This window comes from Necator americanus, chromosome I (genome assembly GCF_031761385.1).
Source record: "Necator americanus strain Aroian chromosome I, whole genome shotgun sequence".
NCBI classification, from domain to species: Eukaryota; Metazoa; Nematoda; class Chromadorea; order Rhabditida; family Ancylostomatidae; genus Necator; species Necator americanus.
The window spans coordinates 5,522,017-5,533,812 of NC_087371.1; the positions used below are offsets into that span (position 1 = coordinate 5,522,017).

At 39.0% G+C, this 11,796-nt stretch overlaps 1 protein-coding gene across 3 annotated transcripts in view; it reads right to left on the minus strand.

Annotated features, from left to right (window-relative positions):
* Nucleotides 1–8,901, minus strand: part of RB195_004582 (uncharacterized protein) — a gene marked incomplete at both ends in the record, with an annotated part of 9,505 nt that extends 604 nt beyond the window's left edge. Inside the window, 19 exons of one of the 3 annotated variants that reach the window (XM_064182491.1) lie at nt 113–233; nt 290–351; nt 414–532; nt 652–727; nt 1,086–1,191; nt 1,270–1,376; nt 1,438–1,509; nt 1,562–1,687; nt 1,774–1,909; nt 2,198–2,269; nt 2,323–2,401; nt 2,488–2,571; nt 2,706–2,826; nt 3,361–3,426; nt 3,560–3,628; nt 3,679–3,777; nt 6,148–6,290; nt 6,358–6,391; nt 8,677–8,901. In XM_064182491.1, coding sequence (XP_064033759.1) covers nt 113–233; nt 290–351; nt 414–532; nt 652–727; nt 1,086–1,191; nt 1,270–1,376; nt 1,438–1,509; nt 1,562–1,687; nt 1,774–1,909; nt 2,198–2,269; nt 2,323–2,401; nt 2,488–2,571; nt 2,706–2,826; nt 3,361–3,426; nt 3,560–3,628; nt 3,679–3,777; nt 6,148–6,290; nt 6,358–6,391; nt 8,677–8,901 — 1,917 coding nt within the window. Of the gene's footprint in view, nt 1–19; nt 70–112; nt 234–289; nt 352–413; nt 533–651; nt 728–1,085; nt 1,192–1,269; nt 1,377–1,437; nt 1,510–1,561; nt 1,688–1,773; nt 1,910–2,197; nt 2,270–2,322; nt 2,402–2,487; nt 2,572–2,705; nt 2,827–3,360; nt 3,427–3,514; nt 3,629–3,678; nt 3,778–3,838; nt 3,975–5,990; nt 6,095–6,147; nt 6,291–6,357; nt 6,392–6,476; nt 6,495–8,676 lie in introns of those variants that run through there. The other 2 variants (XM_064182492.1, XM_064182493.1) reach the window with 2 other exon arrangements.
* Nucleotides 8,902–11,796: the final 2,895 nt, after the last annotated feature.

Below are 11,796 nucleotides of genomic sequence, written 5' to 3' on the forward strand. Positions count from 1 at the left end.
GACGTAGTCTCCGAGGTACTGCTGCGGATTCTTGGCGCAATTCGCTCCCCATCCAAGAACGGAAGGCATCTAAACTTTCTAAAATCTACTGGCGTGTACGTTAACAACATTATTAAATTTTCCACACCTTGTAAGCTGCTCCACGTTCGATTTCAGCCTTCGACAGAGCCGGAGGATTCGATATTTCGAATCCGACGAACATGCGGTCCTTCTCGGAAAGCCATTTGTTAGCTCTAAGATTAGCACTGCAATCCACCTCGAAAACGTCGCTAATGTAGAAAAAACTCACTTGTCAGAAGGACTAGAACCGAGCATAATATTGTAATTGACGCCACCAAGTTTTTCATTAATCTGAAAGGAATCTTCACATGCATATAGCAAACTTGAACAAAAAAATATTTCCGTCTGAATACCTTTGCAATTACGTTATCAAGAGTTTGGTTCTGGTTCCTAGTAAGAACAGCATCTACTTTACTTCCCTTGATTTCTTGAGAGACAATTTGATACTCGATCTCCAGGAGCTTTATCAGATCTACAATTACGTCAAGAATAGTAAAGAGAATTAATAAGAAAAATAAAATTCAAATTTACGAAAGAAACAGCATCTCTACCATCCCAATTCGAAAAGAAAAGTAACCAAGTAACATGTACCATGTTGCTTAATGTGGTCAGATGTGATGAACATGAGGTACCGGCGATCCTTCTCTTTCTGAGAAGCGTACCATTCCTAAATGGGAGAAAATTGTGTTCGTTTTTGTTGTACGAGAACAAAAACGAAAGATTATGGGCTGCAGTGTCCGATAGCTGCCGGCTTAGGTTCTTTCTGGTCACAAATTATTTCGAAGACTGACTGAAAGCGTAAATTTCTTCCTTAAATTTCCCATCTCTACTTTCTTTGTACTTTCCACCACAACTAATTCACCACACCCCTTTTCTAAACATGGGATTCCTTGATAGTCCAGCAGGCCAGACCACTTTATTTAAAAGGGAAAACATTAGTATGAAAAAGAAACGTAAAACCTCCCGCTTATCCCGCATTCCTTTCATTTAATAGGAATGCGGAGGAATGTAATGAATCCGTTCACCTTCAAACTCTCAAAATTCTGACGCTGAAGGTTAAAGATCTCGGAGCATGGTTCCACATCCATTCCGCGTTGACGGCACCTGCCTTCCACTCGCGCAATGTATTCCCTGGTAAAATCATTATAACTTCTAAGTATCCAAATTCATCGTCGACGTGCTTCTAAGAGCTTGAGAACGATTTCTAACTTAATGTGCAAGCGACGACTGTCATTCGGTGTTAGCGTTGCACATACCGCCCAGTTGTATAACCTGGCTGGCTCGAGGAATCTCGATCTGTCCCCGTTCCATTTACACTGAAGTTTGATCTTTAGTTTTTTTTTTCCTAATTTCACCTCCGAACACAAGAAAACATACATTGTCTATCGGTTTAACTAGTTGATTTCCTCCATAAATGATTGATGGGGGCGGCAAAACACGCCCAGGAACCTGAAGTGAATCAAATGAACCACAGCCTATGCAGTACAGGATAGTTGTATACCGTTGTAAATCCATTCTCGACGCTGATGCCAGCTACAGCGAGGCGCGAATTGCCCGGCTTGATATCCAGAGCGTCCTTTAGAAGCTTCGTTTGGTGGAGTCTATTTTGAGGCAACGTTGCACATGCCTGAACATTTTCCGAACATCTTCAGCAAGAAGGGTACAGATAGCTGCAACAGTCGAAGTAATATCGGTGTTGAAGAACAATCCAACCTTGATCATGGTAGCAACTTGATCAGGAGTTTGCTGCTGTAAGGTTACTCTCTGGGAAGGAGCCACCCTTAACAGCTCTACAGGATAATACGTGTGTGGACTATGGCGCTCTGAGACAGTGAACATTCCTGGATGCCTTAAAAATAGACGAATTTATTAATCAAATCTATGTAGAGAAACAACTCCAAACCGCCACTGCCAAATCTTTGAGCATTTCTCCCACGGTTAGTGATAATATAAAATAAGCAGATAAAATTTTGAACAACCCACATCTCACGTCGATTTATAACGTTCGTTACCACAAAAAAAAAGTCAACCGGGGCGAATTCTGTCACTACATTTTAAAATAACGATAGCAAGAATAGCAGGATTTGTACAGAAATTGATCAATTCCAAATATTGCACATAAACTCAAACCACTCACTTAAGCACAATGTTATAATGTTTTTTGAAGTACTGCTCAACAGTACATTGTGTCCCTTCAACAGTTTGGAATCTGGAATTCGGAATGATTTAATCAAAATAAAACAGCCATACACTACAACCAACTTCAGCTGATTAGCCGCTTGTGCAATGTTTCCAATCGGGAAGGTTCTTTTCTTTCCATAAGTGGTCCTTACGTATAATCCTCAAAAGGTAACATCTTACATAACTGTACACCAAACTCGGCACGACAAAAGGTTAGAAACAACATTATCCTGAATCTCTTCTCACTCTTTATCAGCTGGAGAATGTTCTTCTGATTGATCGGCTGCATAGCGGCTTGAGTGTTTAAATTATATTGCCCCGGCCTTGGATCTATAAACATGGACCTTCGCTAAATTTTTCCAACAAGTTTTGGACGTCAATATGGAATGCTCCCTTCGTGACTCCAATGACAATACATAAGCTGAAGCTCAGACAACTACAATGTTCCTGAAATTCCAACCTACCGTCTGTTACCACATAAGCGCTGCACGACTGGCCTTCTCCTTCCAAAACCTTAACACTCTTCGACAAGCCAATTCCCATATACTTTCCATCCATAAGTGCTTTTTCATCCATTGATGATCCCTTAGAAACATCCGTTGCCACATCCGTCCTCTACCACTTTAGAGGATTTGCCACACTTCAGTGTTTATTTACGCAAATGTACTTGTTTTTAAAATAATCGCAACAAAATAATTCAATAATAATATCTAAACAATAATAAATCAAGAATATTTAGAATAATAACAATGATAATAAATAACAATAATGAAAGATAATAATAATATTAAATAATCCTGATTCCCTAAGCTGCAAGCTTGCATTACGGCATTTTCACGGCAAAATTGCTACGTGAACAGCTCAAAAAACTTCACAGACACGATCGCGGAGCGCGTCGCTGCCAATAGGTTTAATATCAACGCTCGGTTCGCTCCGTAATCGCGTCTGTGAAGATCATATTATTTGATGCCATACATCGCTTCAGGAATAAGGTGGGAAAATAATCCACAAAAGAGTATTCTTTCTAACGGTTGTGCAATTGATGGAAATAACATGTAACAATGTAACAACGATGTAACACAAGGTACAGATACGCTTATAGATAAGAAGTACGCATACCTGAATCCCAGAGCGCGGTGGTCGAATAAATAGTGCACGCCAGATCCGTAGGTCACAAACTGCGACCTGAAAATAAACTGATAAGGAGATCCGATGCAACCATCGATAAAATCAAAAATAATGTGAACCAATAAAAGACAGTAAGGAATAGCAGTCACGTTTCCATATATCCTTTCTGCGACACGGCCAAGTTCAGCACCTCCAGAATTCCCTTGTCCTTCTCAAAGTCTCGGACGTTTACAGCTTTAGCCAAGTCGTTTGAAGTCACCTTAACAATGTTACTCTTGTCAAACACTACAACAGCATAACAAAACCAACCTGGAATCCCTCGGTGACTTTTTTAACCACGACACGAACACCCGTAGCATCTTCACCTGCGCTAGGTACCAAGCTCGCGGGCAACATGAATACTTTTTCCTACAAATAAAGCAAGTTGAGAAGGAGAACACAACTGAGAGGGCTAATGTTAACGAAATACTTCTCCGTCTAGTTTGATCTGTTTCTGCGCAGAAAAGAGAACTGCGGCACGATCATAAAGGAGAGCCCCATCCTGCGGGAACACGCTCGGATTCGTTTTCAGCAGGTGCTTGTAAACAAGGACTGTCCCTGTTTTCCTTTCTTAATCAGGGAAACTAAAGAATTCGTAGTAAACACCTGATCAAAATCGCATCACAAACAGGTACTGAACAATTTTAGGAAACTTTCATTTTACTTCGAGATTTGCGCAACAGAAACAAAGAAAAAAAGGCTTTGAGATTTCTTCGTGCAAAATAAGAAAGAAGAAAATGAGAATATTCACATAAGAAAGAAAATCAATTACCTGGAAAGCCGAATGGGCATTCAGATAAAACTCATTGATTACCGGAGAAACAATCTTAGTGTCCACCACAGTACCAGGAGGGATGTTCTGTTTATATTATTTTCATTTTATATTTCATATTTCATATGTTATATTCATATTTTCATATTTTTAAAAATATGTTTGTATTTCATATTTTTCTTCCTTAGTTTCGCTTACTATGTTAAAGAGAGTAAGAGAAATCTTGATTAGAGCATAGCTATCGGTTCTCACAGGATTCCAACCTAGCAAATTCCTACCAATATCGATGTTTGTAACGCCTTCTAGTTTATTTTTCTTCTTAACTCATCCATTATATGGTGACGTGGGAGAAAGAAATGAAAATAAAAATTAATAAATAATAGTAAGTAAATAAGAAAGATAAAAAAATAAAAAACAAAAATAAAATGTGTGTACAACTATTCAACAGTTAGCAAAAAAAAACTCATGTTTATGAAGTGGTGGGGTATAATGCAATTTTCTCCATGGACTACTAACGGAATTTTACATGAAATACCCCCGAATAAGAACCGCCGAATGAATTTTGACCATTCTTACTAAACTTGAAAAATGATACTATGAGAATTGCAGGATTCCTCAAAGGAATCAGTAAGAGATCTTCATCAGTTTTTGATTAGTTAGCAAAACATATTTGTGCTATGTTGCTATGGAAAGGATGATATGATGATTACGATTGTGACATACCTTGAACTAAAGACCTTGATCGAAAACAGACATGGAATAATGAATAAAATATTTAGTGATATTATTTGTTCCAAGGAACGGGTGCAGGCAGTCCGTTAGAGGTTCCTCTCAATGCACGATCGATTGTAGGTTCGAATCCGCCCTGGTGCTCACCAAGCCTTTCGTATCTCTCCGGTGTCGATAAATTGGTACCAGACTTGTATGGGAGGATAAAAACACTGACTTGACAAATCGGCTAGCCCCCGCAAATCATTGTACAGACCAGTTACACGTTCGCAAACCTCGAACGATTCTGAATTGAAAGTGAACGTGGTGGCGCATCCCGAACGGATTGATTGACGCCAGACACTTGGTCCTTTATCCTTTGATGTGACAGATGTCTTCACTATCTTAGTTTGCTTCAACTTCAGCAATCAATGCGTGTTCGCAGTAAAGTGATGTGATGAGTGTGATGGGGATAGTAAATCTAAGTAAATGCTTGAAATCGTTCTCATTTGCCCATTTGGTCATCTGCTCTTATAATGATCGGGAATCATAATACAGCGTTGTCTACATTGATTTGCTCTGCAATTTATTCTTTCGTTGAACATCTTTGTGAAATTGTTCTTTTTATGTCATCCTTATGCCGTGGATGTCTTGTTGGCATTCTCATAAATGCGATCGCCTGGGAACACACGACTGCAATAAAATTATAAATAGTATTGAAGTTAGCGCATTTTTCTACAACAATCGATGCACCAACCTGTTATATAAGCATAGAACTGAAGTCAATCGTCCTTTCTTATAGAGCTGGCAACCAACCCTCGTAACTTTGGAAGACGCGATCTGAAGTATTCTTTTTATTCACGAGCAGTCGCCTTTATGCAATTACTTCACTCACCTGTGCGAAAGGTTGACCGTTGTATATATGCTTGAGAAGTACTGTATTATTTTCTGACGGCTCAATGTATTTCGATTGTTCCCACCATCTATTAAATGATGTAAGGAAGTCTTTGACAGGTTGCGGGGGTGGATTACAGCCCTTTCTGATTAATAAACTTGCTTATGTTACATGGACCGAACATTCGTTGGAAAACGAAACGTGTACCCGACGACAACGTCATCGTTGGCTCCCAATCCATAAAGGAAATTGACATCTATGAAATCTTTGCATCTCCTCCTAGCCTCTTGCTCCAGTCCGCAGTCATATTCCTGCCAAGTTTAAGAATTTAATTTGGAATGGATAAAAGTTGTGTGTTACGCACCAAGTCAGCTAATTTCATAGCTGCAGGCAACTTCCCTTTGCTGCCCTCTACTTCTCCCTTTTCGGCTTTCCTACGATGCTCGTTATGGGTTTCAATTATTCGTTTTCTTACATCAACTGTAAGGTCACCACCGCACTCCATGTCTGAAATCAACGGCATGGTTGTTAAATGCGATGATAGTTCTTCATTTAAGTGTAAAGGGAATTTTACCTGCGAATGATGTGCTCACCCAGAGAAATAGAATCTGAAAAAAGAATTTCTGGACTCTAAGGGTTCTATGGAAGGTGTGTAATGAAGCATGAGCTGTGAGCGTAGAAAATTCAACTTACAGGAATGATGAATATCATGGCGCTGTTAGGACGACTTGTGTGGTCCCGACTGCTTGTGACTCTCCTGGTGCTCACGTCTCTTTTAAATTATTCTACCTGCTACGTTTGTGGTGATTGAACAACTGATTACTGTATTGGAACAAAGCCGAAAGAACTTGCTGGAAGCTATTTAAACATTTTTTTTCGGGATTTATGCCCTTACTCTGATTAAAGCTTCTACTGTGCACACAGGATTATTCAAACGGTTTCTGTATCGTCACGAGTGATGAAAGCGGGATGATCCATATGTGACTTACAAGCCATGAAGCGATAGCTGCAGCCATTTGAAATCTGTTTCGTTTCTACAGTTTAGTGTTTTTTAATGGTATTCATAATCGTGTACTACTTTTTGAGCAGAACCAAGATTGTTATTGATCTTTATTCTGGCTAATTGGTTTTGGCGTCGTCGCCTTCTTCAGAGCCTGGAAAAATCAAAGACACTTGTAATCTACTCTCTCAAACGCCTCGTCATCCCACAGAATATGATTTAGCAAACAAATTATTCAAGAGCAACGTCAGAAAAGCAGACCACCATAGCGCTTACCTTGATATCCACAAAATCGTGATGTTAGCGAACCATCGGTTGTTAGAGTTGCGCCGCTAGTAGTAGCTACTAACGATGCCCCCGCTTCTGACCCCCTAGGTCAACTCGTTGGTCACAACGATGCGTTCTTCTTTACGATTCATGATTGGACTTTTGGCCGTGATATAAAACGCTTCCAATGTTTTCCGCGCCAGAACGTCTGATTCGCGTGCTAAGATCGTGATACCATCCACTTTCTCCGCCGATGTTTACGATGTCACGTGATACCTAACTTCATCGCAAAGAAACGTCTACACGAAACATGTAGACTCAGAAGTGAATCCAGCAACTGCAAGAGATCGAAACCCACATCTTGATTCTATGCTGACCAAATGCGTGTTCAAAGAACTACGTTGTTGTCTACGCTTGGTGCCGGACATTCTTTGGAGGAGAATCGTGGGTGAGTCAAAGAACATATGTGATTCTATCTTCAAGCCCAAATCAGGACTGCAGGAGAAATTTGGCAGACTGCTAGATCATAGGCAAAGTCGGATATCGCAGTTACCAGTTAAGCACGAACCATTCGAGCATAAACCACCAAAACTCAAACGCCGTACTGGAAAATGCACCCTCTCAACCTCGTGTGTCACTTACAGGTGATGTATTTCTTTCTAAGAATGCGCTTTCGGTTTTGGACTTTGGCCACGGTCGAGCGTGTGTTGCGAATTTCTCAACTGGGGGTCGTCAGAGGGTTGTCGGAGCAAGAGGTGGGGGGGAGGTAAAGAGAGGTCGGCAAATTAGGAAAGATTAAAGTAGGGGTCGGAAAATTAGAAAAACCAAAGGAGCAAAGAGAAAAGGGAGACGGGGTTGTCGATTGAAGGAGGATGAGTGGTATGTTTTCACCTCATATCAGAAGATATTCACATCTGAAACGTATTCAAAAACGTCAATGATGCATATTCAGTACTTGAGTTCAAAATAAATCTGTTTAATGTTTGAATAAACGATTGAAGAAGACTCGGTGTTGCAGTTGAAGAAGACTACTGTAGCATAGATAGTTTATCTAAAAAGAGAGTACACATGCCACAAAATGTTTTTTAAAAAATTTATTCTTCATAATTCTGGTAATGAAACTACTGCACTTTTTGAGCCAATCTTGAAGATGAACGACTTGGCATCTTCTTGCTTCTCTAACTTATGCTTGATGACGTCGGATTCGCTTCGGTGACTTAAACGGTGCAAAATCGTAAGTCGTCGTACGTGCAAGGAGGTAAGAGAGTTCTCATTACCTGAACGAAAAATAAAGCTTTCGGAAAGGAGAAGAAGTTCGTAGACAAAGGAAACGTACCAGTGGCAATAGCATCCTTTCTGAAATATCAAGATTTCTATAAACAAGCCTCTCGGTTACTTTTGCATTGGCACGAACAATGTGAAATCCTGAATAAATGTGACGCATAATAAATAACGTAATAATAATAATGTTGTGGAGGTGATAAAATAGAAAACCAATTATTTTAAATGCAATTAGCTACCTAAAAGTTTTGATCCCTTCAAAAAATCGACTTGTTGTCAAACCCATCAAATCTAAGCACTACAAAATTGTGTGCTACTACGTTATATGAAAGAAATGAAACTAACCAGAGTTGACTTCGTATTAAGTACTAAGAGACCGTAGGAGGCAATCTTCATTTTCTTCATAGCTCGCAAATTACTTCGGTACTCTTCTGTTACAGCCAATTCAATATATTGAAGATCCGCAGTGGTACGGAAACGTAGCATCGAAAATTCGCTTAGGAACGGATGACAAACGAGATTTTCAGAAGCTAACAGAAGTGTAATAACACTTTGTAGAAGTAGAAGCATAGCTGCAATGAAAAACAAGTACGCTGGCTCAAGTTGGTAAGTGTAGTGCAGATAAAGTGCATTATGCGAGACCTTTCCCTATCGATCGCTTATTTATATGCACGATTGCAAAGACTTGGATAAAGACATCTGTTAATTGGCCATTACGTCCTCTGTAGAAATAAAGGCTGATGCGGATATTTTAAGATGATTGGATAGTTTAATGTAGTGCCTTGTTGTTCTTATTATTTGTTGTTATTCGATCAATCCCTTCCAAAACTGCTATTTTTGCAGTATTTAGCGTAAAAGAATTTAAAGAGCACATTTCTCATCCGACAGTGACGAGTTTCTTACTTTCACTCGAAAAAGCAATTTTGATGCTGTTACTGAGCGAAAAAAGACATCTACAGGCGCAATTAGGGTTAAAATTATACAAATTAGGCTCCACGAGTTTCTGAATATCGACGCTCAAAGCAGATTTCATGCAATAAAGCTGGCTGCGATCCGTAGAGAGAGATTTCTTCTGTATTTCTACAAAGTTTGGTGCCTCTAGCTTTCCTAATCTTTTTGAAACCTAGTTGAGAAAAATTCCACTCTGCCTCAAATTTTCGAGTTTTTCTCAACTAGCTTTTGAGAGAACCAGAACACCTACAGAAACCAAGATTTGCATCTAAAGGTTTTCCTCGAAGCTCTATCCAAATATGTATGAAATCGAATTTTTTAACCGCGCTACCGTAATCTTGCAGTGGGAAAAAGTGCGAAATCTCAGATTTTCGGCAACGCGTCAAAATCGGTATGACTTCAAATAAATTCCCATAACTCAGCTCATAGTTAATAAAGACGAATTCGGCCTAGAGTATGTCGTAGACAAAAACTTTTGCTATCATATTTAGTTTTTACTTTCTTACAGATGGTCTTCACTCTCAAAAAAAACCAGTTGAGAAAAAGTTGAGAAATTTAGCATTTTTCTTTCCTTTCTCTTCTCAACTAAATTTCAAAAAAAGCAGAGGATCTCTGAGGAAGTTTCTTCTACCTTCTTATAGCGCAAATCTTCCTCTACAGAATGCAGCTACCATTATTTTCCTTCGTCTCTTCATTAGTGCGTTATTCATGTTTATTTGAAGCTAGCAAAATCCGACCTGTCCAACAGTAATTTCCAATTAGGGCCTGGTTCTAATCGCTAAAATAACCTCTTTATAACACTGGGAAACAGTGCTCTAAATACAATTTCAAGAAAGTGCCGGTGAAATGTTTTTTCAGCGATTTTTTTCTTGGTTTTGCAAAAATCTAGATTCGGGCGGGGATCGAACTATTCATAGTCTGTACTACTGTCAATAAGTGGAATTGTGTGTAGAATGTAGAAAATAATGAGAAAATGCTTTTAGAATATGATCTGCGTTGGTATCAGTTGTTGTCCATTTTGCAAAAATGTAGAAATTTCGGCGAGGGTCGAACTCTAATCCGTTCATTTCCATTGCCGATGAGTAAAATTGTTTGTAAATAATGGGAAATAGTGTGAAAATTGTTTTAATACGTGTTCTCCTCCATTTCTAGCTGTTTCTTTTTGTTTTGCAAAAGTAATGGATCCGGCGGGGATCGAACTTTTGATCATCCCTTTATCAACGTCAAACAGTATAATTGTGTTGTCGAATACACATCGAAAGCTCACTCATCTTTTAAATTATATGTCTACATATGTACTGACTCACTTCTAATTCTTGCAGTAGCGTAAACCTCGTACTAATCCGAGCAAATATACCTAGAGGATATTTTTGGTGAGTAGCCAATGTGGTTTGGGTCACGGCCTACCGGTAGCATCTTCGACAATCAGACTGCCTTCTAGCTGGTCTTTCTTTATTATCTTGACACGTTTTTTAATCTTCTCTCCTAATGATAATCATTTATTGGATCTATACACTAATTATACACTAATTGCAGTATTCACAAATGTAACACGATATTTCCGCCCCTTCTCTTTCTCTTTTCTTCCTCTCAGCTTTATAAGTTTTAATGAGATTAACTCCGAACCAAGACCATCAGCCGAGTGGCTGGCAAACAAGAAAAAGTTGAGAGATGCATGGCTTACTTCTCCACCTACGACGACGACGACGGAAGCTGCACTCTCACTCTCGGATCAACCCTATACACTGCTTATCGCAGTACTCGGAACTTTTGTTTTGATTATGCTCCTCGCGCTACTGGAAAGGGTTTTTTTTCACTGCGAACACTTTTTCCAGTCTATTTGTGAGCTTTTTGAAATTCAATGTTTTTTGCTATTAACATTATTTCTGCTCAGACGTGCGCTGTGAGACGAAGACGGCAAAGAAATTGTAACCGTAAACTCCAGCAACATGTGGAGCTGATCGACCAGTCTCTCCGCTCGAGGTCCTTGCTGTTCAAAATAGAAGATTAAAAGCATTTATTAGATTTATCAGGTATGTAAAATCCAATAAACATCTTTCTGTGTTGTCCTCTCACCGCACTGTTCCACATCTCCATTTGAGCTATCTGGAATACACATTATTATGGAAATTCCACAGAAAATCAAACACATTATTCTAACCGTGTCTAGATCAGTGCATCGAGAGGTTGAATGCTTTTTTATCTCGATTATTATTCTTGATCTTCTCCACCGCGGCATCTTGAACATATAATTAACATGACCATATAATTTTTAGTTATTATTTATCCTATTAATATCGCTGTATTACAATATATATTTTGTTTTAATTATAGCATTACTTTTTTAAAAATAGTTTATTATTCATTTATTATATTGTATTATTTTAATTCATTTATTAGGCGTTTATTTGTTTTTTCTAATTCTTTTTATTATACCCGATTTCTGATTGCCATGTGGGCAGCCATACAAGTAGGAACGAGATGAGGTTTTCTTTTTTGGGAGCGTCTGCGAGG